This window comes from Anneissia japonica, unplaced genomic scaffold, assembly GCF_011630105.1.
Source record: "Anneissia japonica isolate Jap-2015-1 unplaced genomic scaffold, ASM1163010v1 scaffold8210_len164512_cov191, whole genome shotgun sequence".
Taxonomy (NCBI): Eukaryota; Metazoa; Echinodermata; class Crinoidea; order Comatulida; family Comatulidae; genus Anneissia; species Anneissia japonica.
The window spans coordinates 113,869-139,458 of record NW_022745940.1 but is presented as its reverse complement, the minus strand read 5'-3'; the positions used below and the strand labels follow the sequence as shown (position 1 = coordinate 139,458).

At 34.0% G+C, this 25,590-nt stretch overlaps 1 protein-coding gene across 1 annotated transcript in view; it reads left to right on the top strand.

The window, feature by feature from the left end:
• The window catches only part of LOC117120084 (angiopoietin-1 receptor-like), a 41,665-nt gene extending 17,057 nt beyond the window's left edge, over positions 1-24,608 (top strand). The window contains exons 2-10 of the mRNA XM_033265084.1: positions 9,776-10,171; positions 11,342-11,587; positions 13,136-13,267; positions 13,975-14,115; positions 15,982-16,110; positions 18,247-18,390; positions 18,591-18,896; positions 20,403-20,470; positions 24,576-24,608. Coding sequence (XP_033120975.1) covers positions 9,776-10,171; positions 11,342-11,587; positions 13,136-13,267; positions 13,975-14,115; positions 15,982-16,110; positions 18,247-18,390; positions 18,591-18,896; positions 20,403-20,470; positions 24,576-24,587 — 1,574 coding nt within the window. The 3' untranslated portion in view covers positions 24,588-24,608. The remainder of the gene's footprint in view (positions 1-9,775; positions 10,172-11,341; positions 11,588-13,135; positions 13,268-13,974; positions 14,116-15,981; positions 16,111-18,246; positions 18,391-18,590; positions 18,897-20,402; positions 20,471-24,575) is intronic.
• Positions 24,609-25,590: the final 982 nt, after the last annotated feature.

Below are 25,590 nucleotides of genomic sequence, written 5' to 3'. Positions count from 1 at the left end.
ACTTTGAAAATCAGTACTATAGTACTAAAAGTGCCTACATTATAAAGAAAGATTAAATAAATAAATAAATAAATACAGGCAGCGGAGTTGGATTCGTCGTGCAATGGTTGGTTGTACGACCGTCGTACGACACAGTGAGTGCCCGGCATAAAGCATGCGATTAAAGTGAGCGTTTAAGATGGAGGGTGGGGGGCAGGGGCCGCCAAAAGTCCCCCGGTGGGGGAAGTTATGGGTATTTGACAAATTTAAGTGAATTGCTAATATGACTTCATAATTGTTGTAATGTCCAAATAAAAGTCGAAGTTTCTTCCAAGTTGGCCTACGATCTCAATGAATTCCAAACATCATAAGGCTATAAGCTTATCCATGATCTACCTAGGCCCTATGTCTAGACCTAAACTAGGCCTAGTCGTCGACCTACCTTCGTTTTAGACTATATATCGTCATTACTAAAAAACATTTGTGAAAAATAAACAGTGTTTACATACCTCTGACTGGTATATAACTAAGGCCTGGCCTACGAAAGGCCTTTGTAGTGTGAGTGACTGCTCTACTGTTCACATGAGAATGAAGGTATAGGCCTATCTGTCAGTGACACAATCGGTTTAAGCTGATTTCAAAGCAATCATGCCGACGTGTTAATCCTGTTGTAAGCTTCATTACTAATTGGCCTACATCATTTAATATTATTCAAAATCAAACTGCTTAAGCCTAGTAGTATACTACAGAAACCCAAGCCTATGCTTTAATCCACTGGCTGATACTGAATAAACGAGTAGATTTGATGATAATAGTAATTATACGTAACAGCATAATAAAAAAAAAAGTTCAACACATTGGATGAATGTAATTACCGTACTCGTGCGAATAAGCGCTCGGGCGCTTGAAATATTTTTTTGCATTTTCTGAGGGATGCTTATTCAAACGGGGCGCTTATTTGAACGGGGCGCTTATGAATATACAGAGTGGAAATTGAGGGGGCGATTATGGAAATAGGTGAAAATCGAGGAGTTCTTATGGGAAATTATTAAATTTAAGAGGCATTTTCAATGAAAAAAAGATTATATAAGGATGGTGGTTAGAAAAGACAATCGTCCAGAGAACATAGCTTATGACAAGAATGCGTGAATATTTATTACATAACAGCAAAATAGCAGATGCAATTAGTGGTGGTGGGTAGTGGTTAGCTTGTTGCCATCGGCCGATTGAGATTAGCAAGATGGCAGGATCATTGTATTTTTTCTTGAAAACTCAGATGAGAATGTGCTAAAGGTCGGAAAAAAGAAAGAGGAGTAGGACTAGACATAGACAAATATGTAAAAAGAGTAAAGTTGGAAATATACTGTCTGTCCAGGAATCGGAGCTCTCATCTGTCAAAGAGAAATATCCTCATTTTGATATTGACCTAAGAAGAATGTGTTTCCACTCTACAGCTCAAAGCATGCCAACAACCACAGTCCCAGGATTGATTGGATTATTGATTTGCTAAAAAGAAAATCTTATGAGGGGGCGCTTAAGGAAATTTTCAAGTTAGGAGGGGCGGTTATTCGAAAGGGGCGGTTATTCAAACGGGGCGCTTATTCGCGCGAGTACGGTACTATGATTCAATTGAATTTAGTACCAATACCAACGTTGAACTATCCCTACTTCATTTGAACATTAGAAGTATTGATAAACACAAGATTACTTGGTGCATTAACTCATCGAATCATAACTTCACAGCTTGGTATTTTTGAAATGTGGCTAAATCGGACATCCACTCTACCTTTTATCGGTTATAAATTCTTTCATAAAAACAGGTTGGGAAAAACTGGCGGCGGTGTTGGTATTTTTATAAATGAAAATATTGTTGCAGAGCAGCGCCTCGATTCAAACGTCTCGAGTAACACATGCGAGACCCTTTTTGTAGAACTAAAAAATAAATAAAACACAATTTTCGGAATCGTTAGAGCATCTGACCTCTCAATCAGACACTTTAATTTATCCATAGAGGATTCTCTGATTAAAATTAATTCGGAGAGGAAAAATTGTCACATAATCAGTGATTTCAACATTAATCTGCTGGATTATGAACATCATAAACCCACAATTGATTTTATTTGACTGTATGATGTCCGATTCCTTTTACCGTTTTATCTCAAAACCGACAAGAATAACACTATGAACATTATAGACAATATATTCTCTAACCATGTTGAAACCAAGTTTTCCTCTGGTGTTCTTTCTGACATTTCTGACCACTTACCGGTACTGGTTCTGGTACTGGTACTGGCATTTATAATGCACCTCTTCCTTGCGGTTATAAAGCGCACTTCTTTTAACTGGTCATTGGGTCCACATGCTAAGTGTTGCTGCTGGTAATCAGTGCAGGAGCAGGCAACCCCACCAGGTTCCCATTTATACTCCTGTGTGGAGAGAAGCAATGCAGATAAAGTGTCTTGCTCAAGGACACAAGCAAAATGCACAGCGATTGAAACCACAACTTCAAGGCTGGGAAACTAAACCGCCAGACCCAATCAGAATAGATGCTTAGTGGACGTATTACCACTTCAACTTAACAATGTTCGATTAGATGTATTACTACTTCAACTTAACAACGTTCGATTAGAGAGAAAGGTTGAATATACTTTCCTTGCTGTGTTACTATAAAACCTTGGTTGAAAAAGCCATATAAAATACATTGCAAACAAATAAGATCTCAAAGTCCATTGGAGGAATTTCCAAAGTTAAAAAAATAATAACTCGGTGATGTTATGCTTCGGAGATCTAAATGTGTGCTTATGATTTGTAAATCTAGTTTTAAACGTGTTGTGTTTTAAGTCCGATGTACTCTTTGACGTCATCATTTGTGGTTACAGTGGCCTTGTAGATAATTGAAGATGCGATTCAGTTTCTGGATAGGGGCATTCATCTTTCTTTCGGCAGTTGCATGCATTAGATGGTTCGTTTGTGGGAGTGGATGGTGTTCGCCATATTTCTAGAACAGCTGTAGCTAACATCGACATCATTTTTATTGAATAACTTGAATAAGTGTGCTGCCTACAGGAAAGCGTTTTTTAACCAAGTTCAGGAAAGATCTGCCAATGTCAGTTTTTGCACCCTATTCAACATGCTCGACATAACCCTTCTATTACTATATATATATTATAACATAGATAAGCACGTGTGTTCAAAGTAAGATAGAAAAATATGGAGACAATGGTAAATGAAAATACAGACATCGAAGGTAGACTTAAGGAACACAAAAATATTTATTTATAAGTTTCACGTATATTTTGGTTGTTGCTCCAACCTCCTTCAGCGTGTAAGTGAAGACATAAGCAAATAGCTTAGACAGATCATCTCGTCACATTAACATAATAATAAAGGGTGTATATCTAAAATAACAAATAGTTTATACATGGCACTGTTAATGTCTATGAGAGTAAATAATTAAAGTAGAGAGCTAAACATAGTGGCCCATACAAAATGAATGAAATACACAGAAAAAAATTGAACTGTATAGTTAGTCCAATCTCAGAACTATAAGTGAAAAATAAAAAATTAATACAAAGTTAAAAAATAGAGTGAAATAAGCGAAACTAGGTATCAAGTAGCCCAATCTTAGGATGTTAAATACAAGATAAATAATGTAATAATCTGGTGGTACAGTCTAGGGTCTAAACAGGATAAATAGGTAACTGGCAAAATAAATGACATATTCAATAATAATACAATCCATATATATATATATATATATAAATATATATACAGTAGGCATATAAAGAGCACGTGTAAAAATAGGGAAATGGAAAAGTCCAATCATACATGCATATGCATGATAAAAATTGTAATAAGAGACAGTATATATACACTCTGGTACTGGTATTGGGTATTTATATTGCGGTTATGAAGCGCAAGCCTGAATAATTCAGGAAAACAATGGTAGGCATATATATAGCCTAAATATACATTAAGCGTCTTATCCATTATTATTATTATAAAAAAAGAAATCAGAATGGGAAGTGAATAATTTTTTTTAGCTAGCAAATCCCTTACATTTTTGTGATAATAAATATTACTTTTTGAATATTGGTAATATTTTCTAATTATAATGCATCAGATCACAAATCATGTCCTGATGGAACGTTTGGTGAGTTTTGTCAGTATACCTGCCATTGTGCAACGTCATCAATATGTGATAAAGATACGGGTAACTGTGCTGATGAATGTGCCGATGGATGGGGTGGTTACGATTGCCAGATAGGTAAGTCTGTTTATTAAGTCTTTGATGTAATACACAATTATATATCATATGATATTACGATGTGAGTTTGCGTTAACAAAATATCATAGGAGTGATGTTTTGCCGTACCTGACATGTTACCGTACCGAATACTCAGTACGTCCCCAAATACTAGCGAAGTACTTCCACCTGAATCACTCGCATTTTTTCCCTGTAGTATTTGGGGATGTACTGAGTATTTTGGGATGTAATGAGTATTCGGTAGGACAAAAACATCACTCCTACGATTATATAGGCCTATCATAATGAAATAATTTAATTTTGTCAGTAATTGTCACAATGTTGTGAACAGGATAAATCAGACTCTATAGAAGAAAGCAAACAACAATGTGTCCCAGGTTTTTTGCTTTTTATTAAGCAAATCAAACGGTTTTACAAGGTTTACCTGGCCTTAACAACGATAATAAATAAATAAATTGAGATTACAGGCATCGCACCAGCCAAAATGCTATCGCCAATTATTTAACCATTAATAAGCTATCCCAAATTAATTAACCATTAAATAAATTATCCTCAATTAGTGAACCATTAAAAAAATCCCCAATAACACCCCTCCGTTTCCACAGTCTGCTTTACTTACCTTGTTCTGTTCTGTTTCCGATAAATATCTCAATTCTCTCTCTGTACCACCCTCGGTATCTCAATACAATTCCGGGATGATTACAAATTCGGTACTATTACAAATTCGGTACCGTTACAAATTCGGTATCGTTTCAACTCTCTGTATTGTTGCTATTGTGATTTTGTTCCACCCGAGCTCCAAACTGTTTACTTTTATTTACAGCTACAAGCTATTTTGATTTCGTTCCACCCGAGCTCCAAATACTGTTTCCTTTCACAGCTACAAGCTTCATTGGTTTCAAACGATTACAACTACTCTCGATACCTCTACAAGCTAAAATATAATAAATACAAAACCCCAATAATATCACTGATTATCATCATATAATTATTGTAACATTTAACAATCAAGTTTTGCCTATATCATACACATTAAACCTATCTCATTCACATTGTGCTATCAGAAATAAACCAATAAAAAACCGAAAGGTCCACTGATTAATCTCGGATAAGAAAGTAGATTAATCTCAGATAAGAAAGTATAATACATACTCCAAGTATTGAAATACACGCCATCGTGTTGGGATTCAATATTTCGACATTAATTATGTCATCATCAGGAATGATGGCATAATTAATGATGATGACATAATTAATGTCGAAATATTGAATCCCAACACAATAGCGTGTATTTCAATACTTGGAGTGTGTATTATACTCTCCTAAAACAATCAACTTACCAGTGTCTGCATTACACTACCCTGTTCTGTCGTTTACAGTCTAATCGATGGAACAGTAAGTTCCATGATTTGTTTAACATGAATCTATTTCTACATGGTCAATTACTTTAAGACCATTCCCCAATACCTTTTCTGTCAGACTATCTAAATTGCATACTCTTAAATTATGCAAAAACTAAAACTATTCAAATTAGCATTGCTATGCATAAAAAAACACTTGGTTCCGTAAACAGAACCACTGTAACAATTAGTGTTTTTACTTGCTGTTTTTACTTGTTCAAAATTTTGGTGACATTATCTGTGATATATATATCATAACAATTTATAGATTAGACTGTTGCAATGCACGGTGAATGTTGGTGTTTTTAATACTCCTTTTTATTTACCAAAATTTTCATATTTTGTTTTATTCTTTAAATCAAATATATAATAGTACAATTCATTTTTTTTTTAATGTGCACGTTTTTGTATAGCATTGCCAAATTTATCAACTCCGCCGAGATTATTACGTGTGACAGATGAGTTAATAACAATAAGCTGGAATGCTTGGAACAGTTATAGTGACTATGGTAGCGGACCTGTTGATAGATACATTGTGCAGTATAGAGAATACGTTGATTCTGGGACAATGTTTATATCAGCGGGAACAGTGGTAGGAGACATTAATCCACTTCAATATCATATCACAAATCTAAAAGCCAACACAGCTTATGAAGTCAGAATTGAAATTGTTAAACATGTAAGGGATGAGGGGAATTTTTCGACATTTAGTCAAACAATCATAGAAAAGGTGATATAATGTAATATAAAATAATAATAATAATAATAATAATAATAATAATAATAATAATAATAATAATAATAATAATAATAAGCCATTAACAAAATAAACAAAAACAAAGTAAACTAGGTAAGCCTAGATACAAAAGTGATGCAGAAGTAATATGGAATATGACAATGTGTACATAAAATAATGATGCGGGAATACGGTGATATGAAAAAAGTCAAGTGCGTGTGAATGTGTAATCGCTCAGAATACCCATGTCATGGTTAAGGCCTAAAATGTGAGTATTGAATTTGATAATGAGATTGATCTCTGAGTGTCTTCTATGGTCAAGAGATGGAAAATTGTAAAACATAAAACAGCAAACGGCCACATAATGTAAAAGAATTTAAAATTAAAATTAAATCGGAACAGTAGAGAAAATCCGATCAGAATGACAAAATAAACTAAGCATCCACTGGAAGGAATCCCAATATCTGCAGACGGATCCGTTTCGGCCTTCCAGGCCTCATCAGTGCAGCTAGGGTACAGACCCAAACGAAACGTTCGACCAGCTTAGGTAGGGCCCAAACTAGTCCCACTTAAAATTCTTTTCCTTTCCTCTGAATCTAATATTAATTATTGGGTTCTCAATACTTTTTTAAAATATTAATTAGATCATCACAAAAGAACAACTCAACTCATTATATTTTACTACTTGCCTTTCGTTTGTTTCTTTTCTTTTCATTTCATATTTTTTTCTTTTCTTTCTATTCTTCTCTTTTCCTTCCTTTTCTCTTTTTTCTCTCTCTTTCTTTGTTTTTTTTTTCTTATATTTCCTTATTCTTTTTTTCACTGCTTTCCTTTTTTTTAATTTTTCCTTTCGTTTTTTATCTATTCTTTTCATATACTTTTTTTGTCTTCTTTTCCATTTTTTCCTTTCTTTCATTTTATTTTTCTTTTCTTTTCTTTCATTTCTTTTATTTATTTCTTTTTTGTTTCTTTCTTTTATCTTTTCATTTTCACATTTTTTTGTTTCTTTTCTTTCTTTTTTCTTTTTCTTGTTTTTTTTTTCTTTTTCTTCCTTCTTATCTTTTTATTTTCTATGCTTTTTTCTTTACCTTCTTTTACCTTATTATCTTCCTTTTCTTTTCATGTTCTTCCTTTTCTTTATTTTTACCTTCTCTTGCCTTACTTTTCTTTCTTATTTTGTTTTCTTTATTTCTTTCTTACCCCCCACCCACCCTTTTCTTTACTTTACCAAGCACTTTGACAGTGCTGTATTGCTGTGCCAGCTACTAAAGTCTAACTTGGAGAAAGAAAAAGAAAATAAGCGATAACTAGACAACCGCAACATTTAGAAAACAGTTTCTGATGAATTGATTTTTTGAGACTCCACTAGAAAATACTCTCAAGAATTGATGTGGTCTTTCTACACACTGTACATATTTTCGTCGAATGAAACGCAAACCTTTAACATGGGTGTGAGTTTTCACATCTTATAACATGAGCGATCCGGTTTACTTGTTGTTGACTGTAGTAGTCTTGTATTGATCTTTCATATATTATTTTGTTATGCCTTAGGTCCCTGGATTTTAATAGGCGGCCGCAGGCTAGATTTGCCCTTCGGAAATATACATTCTGGCACACGAGAAGGAAATAAAATTAATTTTTTATAAATTTTTAAAGAAATTAAAAGTCATACAGTTGAACTCCTATTAAGGAGACACCTTAAAAACTAAAAAAGTGTTAAATACTAACAAGAAAACGTAAAACTGTCCCTTAATGCACATACAAATCATTCGTAATATGAAATCAGCGGAAATGTAATTAAAACAACAATAGTTCCCAATATTATTTTGTGATGCAATGTTAATAAACAAATATTCTTTTTCTTAAATGAGCTTGCTATTGGATGGAAGCAGCATGAATGGAGTAACAACTTAGAATTATGTAGTGTGCATGTTATGGTATTGATTCGAATCCTATATGAAACTACACGAAAAACAACAAAAATGAAATCCCCATAGGGTCAAAATTGACAATATTGGCTTATATGTAGTAAAATAAGCAGTGGCTTATAATGATGATTACTCTAAGGATTCAGGGGAGAAAATTGTGGTTTATTGCTAAACAGGTCTCAAAATATAAAGTTCAATGAATTTTTCTTAATTTGAGACTCCTGTATTTGTTGTGATGCAAAGAAAAAAATTAAAGTGTTTCCTTAATATATATTGTAACTATTAACTCATATTAAAAATAGAAATTCGAAAATTGACTTGCATGTGACGAAAAGCAAAAGAAACAAGCATACAATTGAACAACACAATATGATAAAAAGCCAATTATACTGTACAATAAAATCAGTGACAAATAATTATGCAAATTTTTGCTCAAAATGTAAAAATGTTAAAATATAATTTAGTGGAACACACCTAAAATATATAAAATGAATGTTAAAATTTTTAAATTATGAAGTGTTTAAAAAGAAATTGGTTGAAAATTTATATTTAAAAAAGCATTGTATAATTTCTTTAAATAGTGAAATAGTGAAAAATGAAGTGTCTATCTTCTTTTGGCAAATTATTAAGTAATTCTTACGGTTGCAATAATTATAATGTAGTAACCAAATATTGTACTGTAGTACAATTAAAAATAGAATAGAATTTGAAACTGCCATTAACCTTCAAATTGCACCATCATAGAAACTGACGAGGCTGCTCTCTGTGCTTTTTGACAGGTGATATGATTCCCATCCATGCTGTAGCAAGGGAATTGTGGAGAATTATTCGGAATGATTTTTTTGTGTAGAGCTCGAACGCCTAGACTTTCAAGTTTTTCTGAATATCCGGTTTGCCCAGTAGGGTTTGAAAGGCCTTCCCACAGAGAACACCTTGTTGGACTTCAAAGACATTGCGTAAAAATAGATATTATGGGAGCTTGATTCTTTGCTCATTTGCACACTGTGGAGTCGGAGGTGCAAAGTCGAGCAATCTCAATAAAAGCTCCATTATCTAGCGGTATTATGGGTCTCGGAATTTTTTTCGGTTTATTTTTTCGAGGGATTGAAACCCCGACATCGAGGTTGGAAAACTAAACCGTTCCCGCTGCGCCAAACCACTTTCAAAACTGTTAACACATGTAAATTGCATAGGATTATCCAAAGGTATTCAAATGCACTTTCTAAGCCTCGCATAAAGAGACTTGGTTTATAAAGCATTATCCATCTTGTAATTGCCGAGTTACTTGCTGTTGGATGTGAATGAAATTTGAAAATAAATCTCATTATGCCTGACACACTTTATTTAATGTTATCATTTTATACTTGAATTATTATATTGTATTTGTATTGTTATAATATTATTATCTTCATTATGCATATTTTTGTATTTTTAACTATTATATTGTATACTTTGTGTTTATAAGATGAAATCCTGGATTTAACTATCTTCTTACCCAACCCAACTGTGAGTATAACTGACGACTCTGTAATGTCAACATTTGGAGGTTATACTGGGGGTGGAGATCAAACTCAAGAGATCTTACTTGGTAGAGAAACTGACACAGGTACTGGGCTCCAAGGAGATCCAGTAGAATGGAGTGATGATGATGATGATGATGACAACGATGCAACAGCCGTCAGGCCTGGTACAATGTTTCCTACTGATTCTACAGTATTTGCATATGATATTGGAACATTTGATGTACTTCGTATTAACATTGCTGGGAATTCCAAGAAAGAGAAAGTTGGAGCTTTCTATGCCAATGCTTCGAAAGATTCAAAATCCCAACATATAGCATTCGTCATATTGTCTGAAAATAGTGAGTTGAATATAATTACAGTATTGACTGTTGGCCTAAACTGCTTCTGTTGAACATCCGAATATTGCCTGTTCAATTTTAACATTCGCAAATCTTCCCTTTATGGCAATTTGGCAAATGTTGAAACAGATACATAAAGCGATAAAAATAGATAAAACTTCATCCATCACAAGACATCTGCAACATTTGTCTTCAATATGTTTAGAAATCAATTAAAATGTCTTAAGAATTGTAATTCATCTAACCTTAATAGGTCTGTATCTAAAGATGACTTCACCACACTGCCCAAAAATGTTTGTTTACAGCATCTTCCATCGTTAAACATTACAGTATATATTATTCACATAAATATTTTTTAGATAAGATCCTCCAATGTAAAAAAAATATATATCAATCAATCATTCTTTATTTTCCATCATAAATAAAATAATAACAAATATCTGGGTATTAATCTAAATTACGACTGATCACCTCCGTTAATACATTAGTTTTTATACAAGGATTGAATTACGGAGCTATAGGAAAAGAATTGTCATTTTTTGCCGTAATTTTCTCTATTGCGAACTGATCACAAGAGAGATTGTTGATTGTTTTAAACATGCATATAAGAACAAATGTGAGCTGTCGTGACAAATGAGTCTAGTGGTACGCCAGGTCAATTTGATATATTCAAGAAAATATATCTGAAGAAATATTTTGACAAAAATTGGGTTTCTTCAGTTATTTCTGATAAGTTTAATGTGTATATTTCATAGTAGTAGCAAAAGTTCTAAGTTGAATTACCTATAAAGGTATCATATTTTGAGGCACATTTTGTAAAGTCATTTTTCTGAATTGATAAGAAAACCAAGACAAAATGTATCAGTTGTTTATCTTTGAAGGCGATTTTTAGACATCTGAACTTTAAAATGATGTTACTCCAGTTTTGCTCAACCTAGGAACATGATTTTAAAGACCAAAATAAAGCATAATAGTATTCTATCTAAATGTATCAATAACTCGTTTTTCATTTTTTGTACCACAAGACACATTTTGCCATGCCAGCCCACAAATAATGACATATTTTTCCGAAGATGACACAAAATGAAATAATAAAATAAATATTGTCGTGTGTATATAATTTTGTATACTTTGAGTCTAATATTATTGTAACCTTATTTATATTTTCAGCCGAAATCACTCCCGATAGACGTTCTATATCCGCCAGTGTTGGAGATAATGTGACCTTAAGTGTAACCAGTATCATAAGAGATATTTCTGGTTTTCTATGGAAATTAAATAACAATAGTATACCTGAAGGAAATGGTAAAGATTCGTTGACCATAAATAATGTCAGACCAAGTGATGCTGGAATCTATGAATGCTACACAGGAGAAAGAAACGGAAAACACGCAATCATGAGATTGATCGTTAGAGGTAGACATAGTTTTTAAAAGATAGATCTACTACCATCTCCAACCCGACCCCACACTATAAAGCAAATAACCTAGTGTTCAAAGATATATTTGTGTCACACGTTCACACTAATAAATATAGAGACAAGTTTGTATGCAATATATGCCACTTTTATTATACCAACATTTCTTTTCCCTTGCATTCAAACTAATCGTATACACCATACAGTATAATAAAATAATATCTGTATATTAAAAAATAACGATATGAACGGAACGATTAAGTTACGAAAAACTATATGGTTAATAATTGGTATATTGAATCAGTTTAATAGTAAATATAATATTTGAATGGTATAATAAAATGCCTATATAGAGTTGTAATAATTTTTTAAGTAATAAAACCATAAGGCCTTATTTATGCATGAACAAAATAGTAACATAATATCATACACCTGTTTGGTGCCACCAGTGGCAGACGGTAGAGTATAGTTGCAGGGTATTCTAGACAGTGGCGTATCTAAGGTGTGGGAGAGGGGCGCAGCCCCACCCAAAAAAAACTCACCCCCCCCCCCCCACTCCCTTAGTCACCCAAAATCATGCTCATGTGGTTAAAAATCACCTTAAATTTTATTTATTTATTAATTTCTGTTTGTGTGATAACACTTTCAGTATCACTAGTGGATCACAAGTAAAAAGAATAAAAGAGAATTAAAATGAAAAAGGAAATGTCATTCCTGAATGTTGCAAGTTAGTGCCCATCACCTATTCATCGATCTCCCACTTCACCTAGCCGGCATGATCAGCTCCCCTTCAAGACCCTTAGATTCCCCACTGATGCTAGAGCCTGCTAATAGGAAAAGTTTGTAAGCATATATATAATCAAAGATTGCGTTCTATAGTAAAAATATAAATGCATGTTCTTTTATATACCGGCATGGTTGTTAATAAATTTAAATTTAGATAATACAAGTTCCTTCTATACCGGGCATTATCAACGCTTCCATTGCATTGTTAAATTGGCTATTCCAACACCACCACGCGGTTGGCACAATTGTATAGGGTACTGTATGCTCCCACTTCCACTCACTGAATACGCGATTGGCTGATATTTGATACTGGCCATGCAAAAATTCTAAGTAGCTGAGAGTACGATGCAAAGGCTCGTCGAGTGTGACTTATCCTAAATACCAAATTAGGCCAAAAATTAAAATGAACTTTAGCAATTCCTTCGAAAAATTACGGTTTGTATGTTTGTTAGTCTGTGGCTAAGAAATGCTAAATAAACAGAGAAACTGTACAATAATATTATTAATTTTTTTTTAGGTGCCATAAGGGTCGGAACACATTGTAAAAAGAAAGTAGAAGGATATAGGCCAACACATACAGGCTTATGCTAAACATCAACCTTAACTATAATATGTAAAATCGTCCGTCATTTACTACCGCATACAATAAACAGGGTTCTATACTGTATTTTCTATACTGTGTATGAAACAATTACATAGGTCAGCTATGAGAGGTATTGTGCATGCTTTACGCCTGTTTTTTTAAACTTTAAAATTGAAAGGTTGCCCTACAAGAATGTATGGATCAAACTGTGATTTAAAGTGTCCTGTTTGTTACAATGGAGGAATATGCGATGATGTGACTGGATTTTGTGTCTGTCCAGCAGGATTTCAAGGTGAAGACTGCTCAGAAGGTAAATAAAAAAACATTAAAATGTGATTTGGCGGATATTTCTTGTTTATATGGGGGTTTTTATTTTTAATACCAAATTTGGTACCAAATTATTTATTTCATTAACAACTAGCTGAAGTATTAAATTCGGCAAGTAAATTTACTACCGGTACTAAAGCATGTTAGGATCGAGCATCCTGTGTCATTTTAAATTGTACAAGTACTACTTAAAAGTCTTTTAAGACCATTTAAATATGGTCTAAAATTGCCAAAAAGCAAGCTTATCATGTAGCAATTCTTATGTATAAAACTCTATATCTTAATATACTTCTGGTGAATATTCATGATATTTTTTCAAACCATGAATATAGTTTCGCCAAAATTCCCTTGTTAAAATTCATTTACCTGAAACAGAATTTTAAAAAAGTATTTCATAATATGTGAAATGCACTTTTTTGATAGTCAACTAATTGCAACTAACCTAAACAAATATAAGAAATCGATTTCAAAGTTGTAATTTTATGTTCAATTTTGATTTTTTTCGTGCTTAAGTTATTTTCTGAATAATGGTTTTACTTTTAAATTTAACATTTTAACATTTACATGTCTGTATTTTATGTATGGCCCCAGGGAAGAACAACCTTGTTTGAGCTTTTCTGTGTTATAATGTTATGTGTATTTCTTTTTTTGATAAAATTTAATGTTCCTTTTCTAAATCATCAATTATAGGTTGTGGAAATAATAACTGGGGGCGTACGTGCAGTATAGTTTGCTCTTCGAGAGGAAACTGTAAAGGGGTAATGTTCTGTCCTCCTGATCCCAGTGGATGTGCATGTCAAGCTGGTTTCAGTGGTGTTACTTGTGATAATGGTGCGTTGTAACAAATAATTAAAAATAAAACCAACTGTACCTTTAGAGATTTAATATACAAATGCATTTTATTCTATGATCAATGTATTGGTTTCTGGAATCCATCATAGCATACCCTATTCTGTACCCTCACCTAAGCCTACACCCCAGAAATTGCCCCATTAAGATTTTTCATATATAAGACTAGTATTGCGTTTTTGCGCAATATGTTGGCATTGAGCCATAGTGACTGGATCGAGAGACCATGCCGCAGGCGACCTATCAATGTGTTGTGATTCACTGTGATTTTTTACACGAGTTGCGTATTTACAGCTGCAAAAATGAAAACCATCATTGGTAATATTCAACGCTATGACAAGAGGGAAGTACGGAGCTCATATCAGGAGCGGCTCGAGCAGTATTTCAAGGCTAATAGTATAGCCGTGGAAAAACAAGTTTCAGTGCTCATCAGCTCACTAGGGAGACGAACTTACAATTTCCTTAGAGATCTTGTCAGCCCGGAGAAGCTCGGTGATAAAGGATATACTGATTTAGTTAAGATTTTAAATGAACACTTCAGCCCGAAGCCGATCAAGATGGCAGGGCGTTTTCATTTCTACAAACGCGAACAGAAGCATGATGAAACGATTAAAGAATACTGCGCTACTCTAATGAAATTGACTGAACAATAGTATAATAAAATTCTGCATAGCCATACGAATACATGTTTACATTGTACCAATGTCGAAATTAAGGATTTCATTTTGTAGAATACATGAGGAGGGAAGTAGAGGATGGAAATTTTGATGGAGTTATGGTGGGAGGGGAATGTGTATTCTGCTATCTTGGAAGTCTTATAACAGATGATGATCGATGTGAGAAAAATGTAAGGAGAAGAATTGGAATAGCAAAATCCAGTTTCAGAGAGAACAAACAAATTCTTACCAGCAATATTGATATCTATGATTATTGAAATACCTTGTGTAAGCCATTTCGGCCCTTAATGGAATAATAATATTATGTAAGATATTAATTGTACTCGCTATAAATATTTCATCCATCTCCCGTCTCCTGTTGTTGTGTATTGTTTGTCGTTAAGCTGCTAACCAGCTCCAAAATCCATTGCTTACACAAGATATTTCAATAACCATGTCGTATATGGCCCTATAACAACAGTGAATAGGTTGATGCAACATATATCAATATTCATAGAGGGTAAAGCATACAAATGAATCAACAATTGTTTATATTTTCTTTTAAACGATTTCAAAGAATGTGTTAAGTGAAGGTTACATGGTAAATTGTTCCATAAATATAGCTCATTGTATATAAAAGATGTTCTTCTCAATAAAAGGGTATTTCTTTCATAAATAACATTTTTGGCAGTTGAAGACCTTGCATCATATGAATGGTATTGCCAGAAGTTAGTAAAAAATGTATAAAAATGAGAGGGAAGCTCATTGTTGTTTAAACAAAATATTAACATGACTGTTTGAAGCTTGTTAAAATCAAAAGTATTTAGAGTATTGAGAGTATAAAATAGATTTTTAGAATGAGAATAAAAATATAATTTGGCAATTTTTCATTGCATTTCTTACCAGGATTAAAATAAGTTAGTTTACAGGAGCGCTTAGAGGCCTTATTGGCATGAATCACTATACAAGTGTTAAATATATTATTATTATTATTATTATTATTATTATTACTATTATTATTATTATTATTACTACTGTTGTTGTTGTGCTATCACAGCCCATCGCAAATCTTATCGACTTTTCTATAGTAGGACACAGGCCGACCTAATTTCACTTTGTCAATATAAAGCAAGTTTGACTGCAATCCTGTTGAATAATCAATAATTAATTGATTTTCTGTTTATCAATAAAGCTTGTACGGGAAATGATTATGGTGCAGACTGTAGTCAGAAATGTGAATGTGTAAATGGTTGCGACAACACAAAGGGCTGTTTGAGTACTTCTACATGTAACAATGGATTCACTGGAGATGCATGTCTTGGTAATTATCTAAATTTTAAATTTAATATTGCAAAAGTCTAGACCAGATTGTGTCTATTAATCAGTGTTAATCAGTGGTATGGGTTTTATCTCATGTTCTCGGCTATTTCTCAGTTTACCAACGCAGCGAGTTGGATTTTATTGATAATATTTATATACAATACTTCCTCCGAGTCCACCACTTTGCGATCCTGCCTAATGCAGTCCATCCATCACTTTCTTGGTCTCTTTGTAGGTATCTGGTTCTTTTAAGGGCCAACTTATTTTTACAGTTGATATAATCGGCTGTTGCAAGTAACTTTTGAGTGCAGTGGCCGAAGCCCCCTGTTGATACAATGTTCTTTGAAGGTTTTGTTGGGCCATTTCAAATTCTATTTTCAATCATTTACTACAATTTTACTGAAATTATAAATTGATTTTTTTTTTCCTTGCTGAATTGATGGATAGAAAGTCTAAAGAAGACTTATTTCCAGTGGGGTCCTTTTTGATTGTTAAAATCATTAAAATACCCTAATACACTAAATATGTGGCGCCAAGTGAGGGAATAATTGATGTCACTGGCGGAGTTGGTGTAGGAATATATGGGAGCGCAAGTGGGTGGGGGGAGGCGATAGCCGCTCAGAATCTCCTGAGGGGTCTAGTGGGCAAAGTCCCCAAAAGCTCTGACAATTTTAAAGATTTATAAATGTTTATTTAGGCCCATAATTAATCTTTACAGTCTGATACTTTGTAAAACTTACATAGAATATTTTTGTCTGATGGAGGCTACAGAGTGGATCTTGTAATATGTTATATTCAATTTGTACCTTAGACCACCAGTAATGACTATGCATACACTGATGCTTGATTTAGCATGAATCCCTGGTAGTGTAAAGTTGCATGAATATGATTAACTTTTAGGCAAGTGGCAACTTCTGATATGTTCAGGGACAAGTGGTGGGGAAGAGGTGGGGGGGGGGGGGGGGAAATATGTTAATTTGTGTTGACAGGAGTAGGCCTGGTAGAGAAACCATAAGATAGAGTTAGTTGCATAGAAAAAGTTTTAATGGAAGGGTGTTAGCTGTAGAGTATGGTCCAGGCAGGGACATGCCAGCTAAGGTGCATCAACATTAAACAAACAAGTTAATAGGCTTTTTGTTGAGCTCTCTCTGACTGGCGTCACCTGTTTTGAAGTATCCTAAAAAAAATTTCGCCTGTCGCAAAATATGAGTTTGGTGGCGTGGTGAGTAGTAAAGTGATGCATAGTCGTCGAATAGTTTTAAATAAGCAGACTTTACATATTTACATTTACTAATTCAAGCATATTTTGATCCATTTTGTCCATATTTGAACATGTTTGTCTCTGGCAATGCCATGGTTCCAGGGAGCGGAGGGAAAAAAAACATTTATTGATATAGATGGAAAAGGAGTGCCGACTAATGTGTGTGATAAACTTATTTTAAATTTTGAATATTTTTATAAAGCATTGAAAGATTATTTTAAGGGCTGATTTTGATATTTATATTCATATACATTTATATATTTTGTGTCTGTCTGTTTTTTTGTTAGGAAATCCACTTGACAGTTGATTTAGTTCTCTTTTTGGATTTCCTGTCTCTCCGTCTTTTTTGTGTATGATATTTTATGTGAATTGTATTTTTTTTTAGATGAATAAATGAAATGAAATGAGTGTTTAAGCCACATTTTCTCCCGTTTTAAATAATATAAAATCTGTATCTTATTAACGTATAGTATGTTTCGTAAAATATGTTTTTTGTGTCTAAAAAACCAGTTGTACAACATATAAACTTGTTTTCCTAGCTTCAAAGCATAGAACACTTCGCCTGTAAGATGAAATTAGAATAGGACTAGGTAAAGTGTCCAACAATCATCAATTTCATCAAATTCCCCGCATTACCATAAATTTTAAAAGAAAAATTTCATTGAATTGCCTTTAAGCTTGGTGTTACTGATTAAAAAAACTAACAATGCCTACTAAGTTTTTTTATTGTTTATTTTTATGATTGTTTATTGTGATTATTGATAATTCTAATCCCTTATTAATAAATTGATGAATATAAAGGTAGGAAAATCTATCGTGATTACATACGTCTATCGTGATTACATACGTTATGAAATTTGGATATCAACATTTCAGATCACAAATCATGTCCTGATGGAACGTTTGGTGAATTCTGTCAGTATACCTGTCATTGTGCAACATCATCATTATGTGATAAGAATACTGGTAACTGTAATGGTGACTGTGATGCTGGATGGGGTGGTAACGATTGCCAGATAGGTAGGTCTTTTTCATGTGATTGAATTATTTTTTTCAAAATTTGCATCTGAACAAAAACGATTATATAACACTCCGTTACTATTGCTAATTAACGGTATGCAGTGCTCAATAAGCTGTTGCGAGTTGTGTTACTTTTTAGTTGCGAGAAAAAAAAATATTTCCAGAATTTCAAAATTGTATATGTTTTATCAATCCTCTAGCTTTACCATATAGGTACACGCCACCTAATATCGTTGACGTCGCAGCCATAAATATGACAATAGAATACGGTTGGAAATTTGGAGAAGATTATGGAACAGGGCCGGCTGCATCATACAGAGTCCTCTTTCGAAGTCACATAGACTCAGAATTTCATTCAATCATTACAAAAGATAGTACACATATAATAACTGGGTTACCGCCAAATAGCACCATTGAGGTAAAGGTTTGTGTGTGCAAGAATATCGGTGGTTCAGAAGTCTGCGGACCCGATAGTCAGGCTGTGTCACAAGCAACTATCTGCTTAGGTGAGTTATGCTTCAGACCATCACTATGGATATTATTTTGACATACCCTAGTAGCGCATTAACCAAATGTCAAGGTTAGGGTCGAGCCAGCTCCACCAATCAACGCCTCATTTTTTTCAGGTTGTACAGTAGGAACAATATCCATGACCTAAATGTATTTTAGTGGATTGACAAACTTCTTGCTTTGGCGTTTTTACGACCACGACCTAAATGTATTTTATTTGCATGCAGTGGGTTCGTCCTCCATTCTCCATCTACCCCTTACTAACAAGTTAAGTGTAAGCACTTCCAGGAAAAACTTTTTTTTACATGGATCTTGAAACAGGGCTTCGCTTTGCCTTATTCCCGGTGAATAGTCTGTCTCGGGACAAACCATAACCACAATGGAGTAACGAAGAGGCCTGTGGCACCTTGCTAAAGCTCCTTTGGGCCCTACTACCCTGGGGGCTGGGTCCGGATAGAAAGCTCAGTGGGTTGGGCAAACTACTTGCTTTGGCGTTTTTACGACCACAACCTAAATGTAATTTATTTGCATGCAGTGGGTGCATCCACCATTCTTCATTTACCCTTACTAACAATTAATTGAGCGTAAAGCACTTCAAGCATAAACTTTTTTTTTTTACATGGATCTTGAAAATGGACTTTGCTTTGCCTTATTATTCCCAGTAAATGGTCCGTCTCGGGACAAACCATAACCACAGTGGAGTAACAAAGAGACCTGTGGCCCCTGCTTAAATCTCCTTTGGGCCCTACTACCCTGGGGCTGTGTCCGGATAGAGAGCTCAGTGGGTTGGGCAAACTTCTTGCTTCGGCGTTTTTACATTTTATAGAACGTATTTTTTAATGTTCTGTGTCTTAAAAAGCCCGCTCGGGCAATGGACGCATGTGGCAATAGCCTGCTCCCTTAATAATAATAATAATACACATTTAAAGCGCCTATTAAAGAATAGAATCCAAACCGAAATTCAGACCGCATTTCTGATGTCCCTATTTTACAGACTGATTTGATTTTCTGATCGATTTGGTAAGCTTTCCTATCGGGAAAACCCCGATTCGGTGTGAGGCCTTTAGCCACTGAGAAATAGCTGTTACGTTACCGGCAGCAAAAGGTAGCCCCAAAAAAAGGTGTCGATTGGCTTCGCACATTCTCATGCCTAAATAGAAATCTTCTTGCTCTGGGCTTATTGCTTATTGCTCATTAACTTTTATTCTTAAAACAGAAAGTGGAAATGTATCAATATTTTGAACATCAAATCTAGTTATTTAAGGGCTAATATAATTATAAATTTTTGCGGAAATGTATCAGTATTTGAACATATAATTTAAAGGTGAAAATAATTATAAACATTCAATGTAGTATGTCAATTATAAAATTACTAGTTTCGAATGCTTCATGAATAATTTTATATAGTAAAATTTCAGAGCATTATTTAGGAATAAAGATGAACAACTGTTTAGGAATTGAAGGTACAGATCTATAGTAAATAAGTGTTGTTTATCTCACAGAACCATTGAACTCACCAACTATTACAATCCAACATATAAATTCATCTACATTAACAGTCAACTGGCAGGTATGTAGTTTGTATAATTTTTATCTTATCAACAGTCTCGGTAACAAAATTTCACAAAGGTGCTAAAATATAAGCCTTCGTCATCATCGGTATTCTACTTATTTCAGCATGTCCTTTTCCATTCCACCATACATTGCAACCTTGTGCCTTTCGCAATACATTGCAACCTTGTGCCTTTTTCTTTTTTTCTATTGCAACATCGCAACCCGATTCCAAACCGTCTAATAAACCCTTATTCTGCTAACCCTTCTCTTCTCTTTCAATTTTCCTTCAATTATGGCTTTCAGCAAACTGTTTCCCCTAAGTATATAACCAATCCTTTTCTTCCTGTTTCTAATCAGTTTCCCCCCCCCCCCCCCCCCCCAAAAAAATGACAATTTAGGGGTTTAAAAGGCTTATTCAATCGAATTTTAGTTTCGATTATATGTACAAAATACATATAATTTTTTTGAATTTTGTTTTCTCCCCGACGAATTGTGGTTTTTATCCCCGACGGGAGATTCTTAAATAATCCAACAGCTAATAATGAGATAATATATAAAAGAAATAGAAATACCCCAACTAAGGTTATTCAAAGTCTGTTTATTTCAATAATAAATTTCAACAAAGTACAAATGATATAAAAAGGAGATGGAATATTATTAATTCACTACTCAGTAAGAGTAATAATCTAAAATCTCCTGATAGTATTAATTTAAAAAGGTACAATGTCAAATGATCCAAATGTGATTACAAATTGTTTTAATGATTTTTTTTTTTTTGTTGAATATGGTCCCACACTGGCTAGCAAAATTCATAATACTAATCCAAATTCTCGTTTTTATGATTATCCAGCTCCTGTAATTAACTGTTTTTAAGCCCCGTTTATGAAACTTGGTTAAGGTTATTATGTCATTCAAAAATAAGGCACCACAAGGAACACTTCTTCCTTTGCTTTTTATACTCTATATTAATGATCAATTTATATGCTGATGATACCACAATTTTATATTCTAGTAATAAAGTATATTCTAGTAATAAAGTTGATTCTCTCTTTGAAGTTGTCAATCTGGAATTTAAGGCTGTTATTGATTATTTTACTGTTTAAGTGTAATGCTATTGTTTTTAATGGTCGTAATAAACCTTTCCAACCTTCTAATAAGATAGTTAAATTAAATAAATGTGGCTATGCCCTTAGTTGACAAAGTTAATTTTCTGGGTATTTCTATTGACTCTCAGTTAAATTGGAAACATCACATACAAAATATTTCTGAAAAAAATATCTAAAAACATAGGTATTATTTATAGACTTTTTAAACCACCGGACAGGTCAAGCCCCCTGTCGGACAGAGCTCGCCGGGCAGTCAGAACATAACAATAGGCCCACACAAAGCCAATGTCTGTCACAGTCTGAGAGTGCCATTTTCAGCCATCTAGAGATTGATATTCTTTTAAAAAAATCTCATTTGGGAGCGGGAACCCCACTCAACCCCTTCCCCCAGCTCGAGCCTACGAGCTCAAGTCCCCCTGTCAGACAACTTAGCCCCCACAGAAAATATATCGTAGAGCATAGTTGCCAACTTATACGGATTGAATCGTAAACAAACGACGCCCTTTACGCCTGCTACTGGCAGTGTACTTTTATTACCCAGTAATGCACCGCGCATGGTTTGTTTGTTTGTTTATCTGTTTTCCACATGAAAGTCCTGTCTGTACATCGTGATTCATGATTAAAGTGAGTCCGTAAAAAATGTTTTAATTTTACACCAAGCAACTGTCATGTACTCATCCTAAGTTAACAGTACTGTATGAGTATAACTTTTTGGTTAAATTATTAAGTCATACACTTGACTTAATTTAGTGTCCAAGATCAATCAAATCAGTAGTCTAAGTAAAAAAAAATGCTCTGATTGTGCGAGCGTCAAATGCTCGTCAACCTGACCCACAGGGCCTCACCCCTGGCCCCTGGGACCTCTCCCCTAGACCCCCAGCCAGACCTACGCAACACGAGTTCTCACAGATTTCTTTTGGGAAAAGTTGGCAACTATGCTAGATATAAGTTACTGTAATATTCTCTAAGCCAACAACTATCCTTATACTGTAGACAAATTTACCAAACTCCAAAAGAAAGCTGTTGGAATTATTTCTTTATCCCAACATTTCAGCCATACTAATGATATGTTTTCGTTATTAAAGTTAATAAAATTTGCTGATACAGTTGAACTTGCCTAAGTCAAATCCAAAATGCCATTGAAATATTGTTCAACTTAGATAAAATGTGACTTACAGATTGTTAATTAATGGAAAACACAACAATTTGGCATGTAAAATAAGATCGACTTGGAAATTATTCGACTTTTAGGCAAGTTTAACTGTATTAACAATCTTCAACAACGCACATTTACGGTATATATGATCTCGTTTTCAAACGTTTCCCGCTTTTTAACAATTAAATGCAGTATAATTTTGATTTTCATCATATATATTCATGAAAAAAATTCCAGGTAAAAATTCCAGTTAGACCAGTTGGAACTGGAACCAGTTACGTGTTGTGTTTTTGGACAATTCAACTGGTCCCAGTTCCAACTGGTCCCAACTCCAACTGGTTTTAAATTCCAGTTGGACCAGTTGGAACTGGGACCAGTTGGTGTTGTGTCTTTGGACAATCCAACTGGTCCCAGTTCCAACTGGTCCCAGTTCCAACTGGTCCCAATTTCAACTGGTTTTAAATTCCAGTTTTAACTGGAACCAGTTGAGTGTTGTGTTTTTGGACAATTCAACTGGTCTTCAACTGGTTTCAGTTCCAACTGGTCCCAATTCCAACTGGTCTTTATTGATCCAAGTTCCAAATGGTTTTCAATTGGTCCAAGTTCCAACTGGTCTTCAATTGGTGCCAGATCCTTTTTGTAAAATAACAATGGCTTTAATCAACTCCTGTAGACTTACAAAAAACACTGAGTTTAAGATATACAAACCATAATTTCTTTAATTAAAAAGTGGTATAAGTCTTCTGCTACACATACTGTACCTCAAATTCAAGCTTATGCTAGAGTCCTTCGCATTACAGTCCTGTATAAATCAGCATTTTTGTCCGTAATGTAGGCCTATTATATTAAAGCATCACTGGAGTTTATAACTGTATATAAAACAATAATCACATGAACCTTGTGTGTTAGCATGCATTAACCAGCATTCTTTGTATATTGAAGTAGCTGTCCACAAAGATGCTTTTTCATGTCCGATGGTAGCAAGCTAAATTAAAATTCTTGCTAAAAGATCAGATAGTGTGAATTCTGCAGGTGAACAAATCAAACTTGAAATATTGAATCATGTTGGCTTGTACTAACTTTTTTCGGAGTTTTACATTTGCTGAAAGATATAACAATAACAAAATCTGAAATAAGAATAATAATGGCTAACTTATACAGTATATAGAGCACATACCGTAGGCCTATATTCCGGTGTATAACCCGCACCTGTGTATAAGGGCCCCCCAAATTAGGACGCAAATATCACAATTTTTTGTGTCACCTGTGTATAAGCCGCACCTATTTTTAAGATCCAAACCGTTCCCATAATGTTAAGTTTTTAATTATTTTGAAACATTGACATTATTTATAAATGTTCACATAAAGAAATTTCATCTTTTCGGCCGATTATTAAACAACAAACAACTGGAAATGCGTGTAAACTGCTGGCTACCACCATGTTAACAACGTATTCTTGCTCTAGGCAGCCGGCCCTAGGGAAATCCCCATTTTTTGCTAGACTGTCGTGCTACGTTAAATTTTCAACATCAGTTTAGTTAAAAAAAATAAAACACTTATTGAGTATATTTATCTATTTTAAGCAATCATTCTATTATTATGTTGACTAATAACAGTTGGTATTAGGCTAAAAATATTGGTAATTCTAGGCCTAAGTCATTACTATTCACAGCCCACTGTGCGAAGCATGGACCATCACGCACCACGTTTTATAAACAAAACTCAGAACTGGAGAAATATCGTGGATGATGTATGCCTTTCTACAGTTAAATTCCAGTAAAATAATTATTACAACTTCAAGAAAACTCGTGTTTTTATAGCATAAATTAATTTCACAAGTTTTTATTCTAAAATTATAGCGGTATCAATAGTATAACGGTACAAGCAACCGGGAACCAGACGTCGAACAGCAAGTTTTACCAGCCCACGTGTGTTTTGTTGAGACATCGAAAATGAAGCTGCTCACGTGACCTCAAGGACCCAATTAACTCCCGAAAAGTAGTTTGTTATTGTTTTGAGCGAAGCGCTTTCGAACAGAAACAGCGTGTTTCAAAATTGTTTACGAGTGAACGTAATTATGAAAGTAATTATTTAGACAACCCAAATCATTGCTAATGTCGTAGAAAATGTAGTAGGAATCCTAGCACAGCACTGTAGTGAGTATAATTACAAATATTAGGCCTAAAAACCGGTCCTACCCTAGGCTAATTAATTGGGCTAGCGTGGGCCTAACCTAGACAGACGGCGCCTGATTTTCGCCGTGGCTCGCGATCTGAACTTGGTTAATGATCGGTGTATAGGCCGCACCCTAAACTTCAGGGGGAAAATCGCGTATAAAATTTGCGGCTTATACACCGGAATATACGGTATTATGGAAACCTCAATGTGCTTTTAAACATGAAAAAAACATGCCAAGAATGTAAAACAGAGCATATGCATTTCATTGTGCTGGGCATTTTAAAACCCTTTTTTGAAAAAATAAAAATGAATGAAAAATCAGACTATACAGGTCAATTATAAGAAATTAAGGGGCAAGGGAAAATGGCCTTTTGTCAAATGAAATACCTATGCTCAATTTTTTATTTTTAAAATAATCTTAATTGAGGTGATATATGTCTAGGAAAACGAATTAAATTGTATTAAATGTACCTTAATAAATGAAATTTTAAAAGTGTTATATAATTCTTCGAAATTAATGTATAAGTATGATATGCATAAAGTACAGTAGCTAAGATAAGTAAGAGACTAGCAGTTTTTTTTTTTCAAAAGTGAATTATCAGTTTACATTCCTGTTATTTTTTTTTTTAGTTTTAAAAACAGTTACAATTTCAATGTCCCTTATAGGCCAAATCAAAGGGTATAAATAGATTAGGA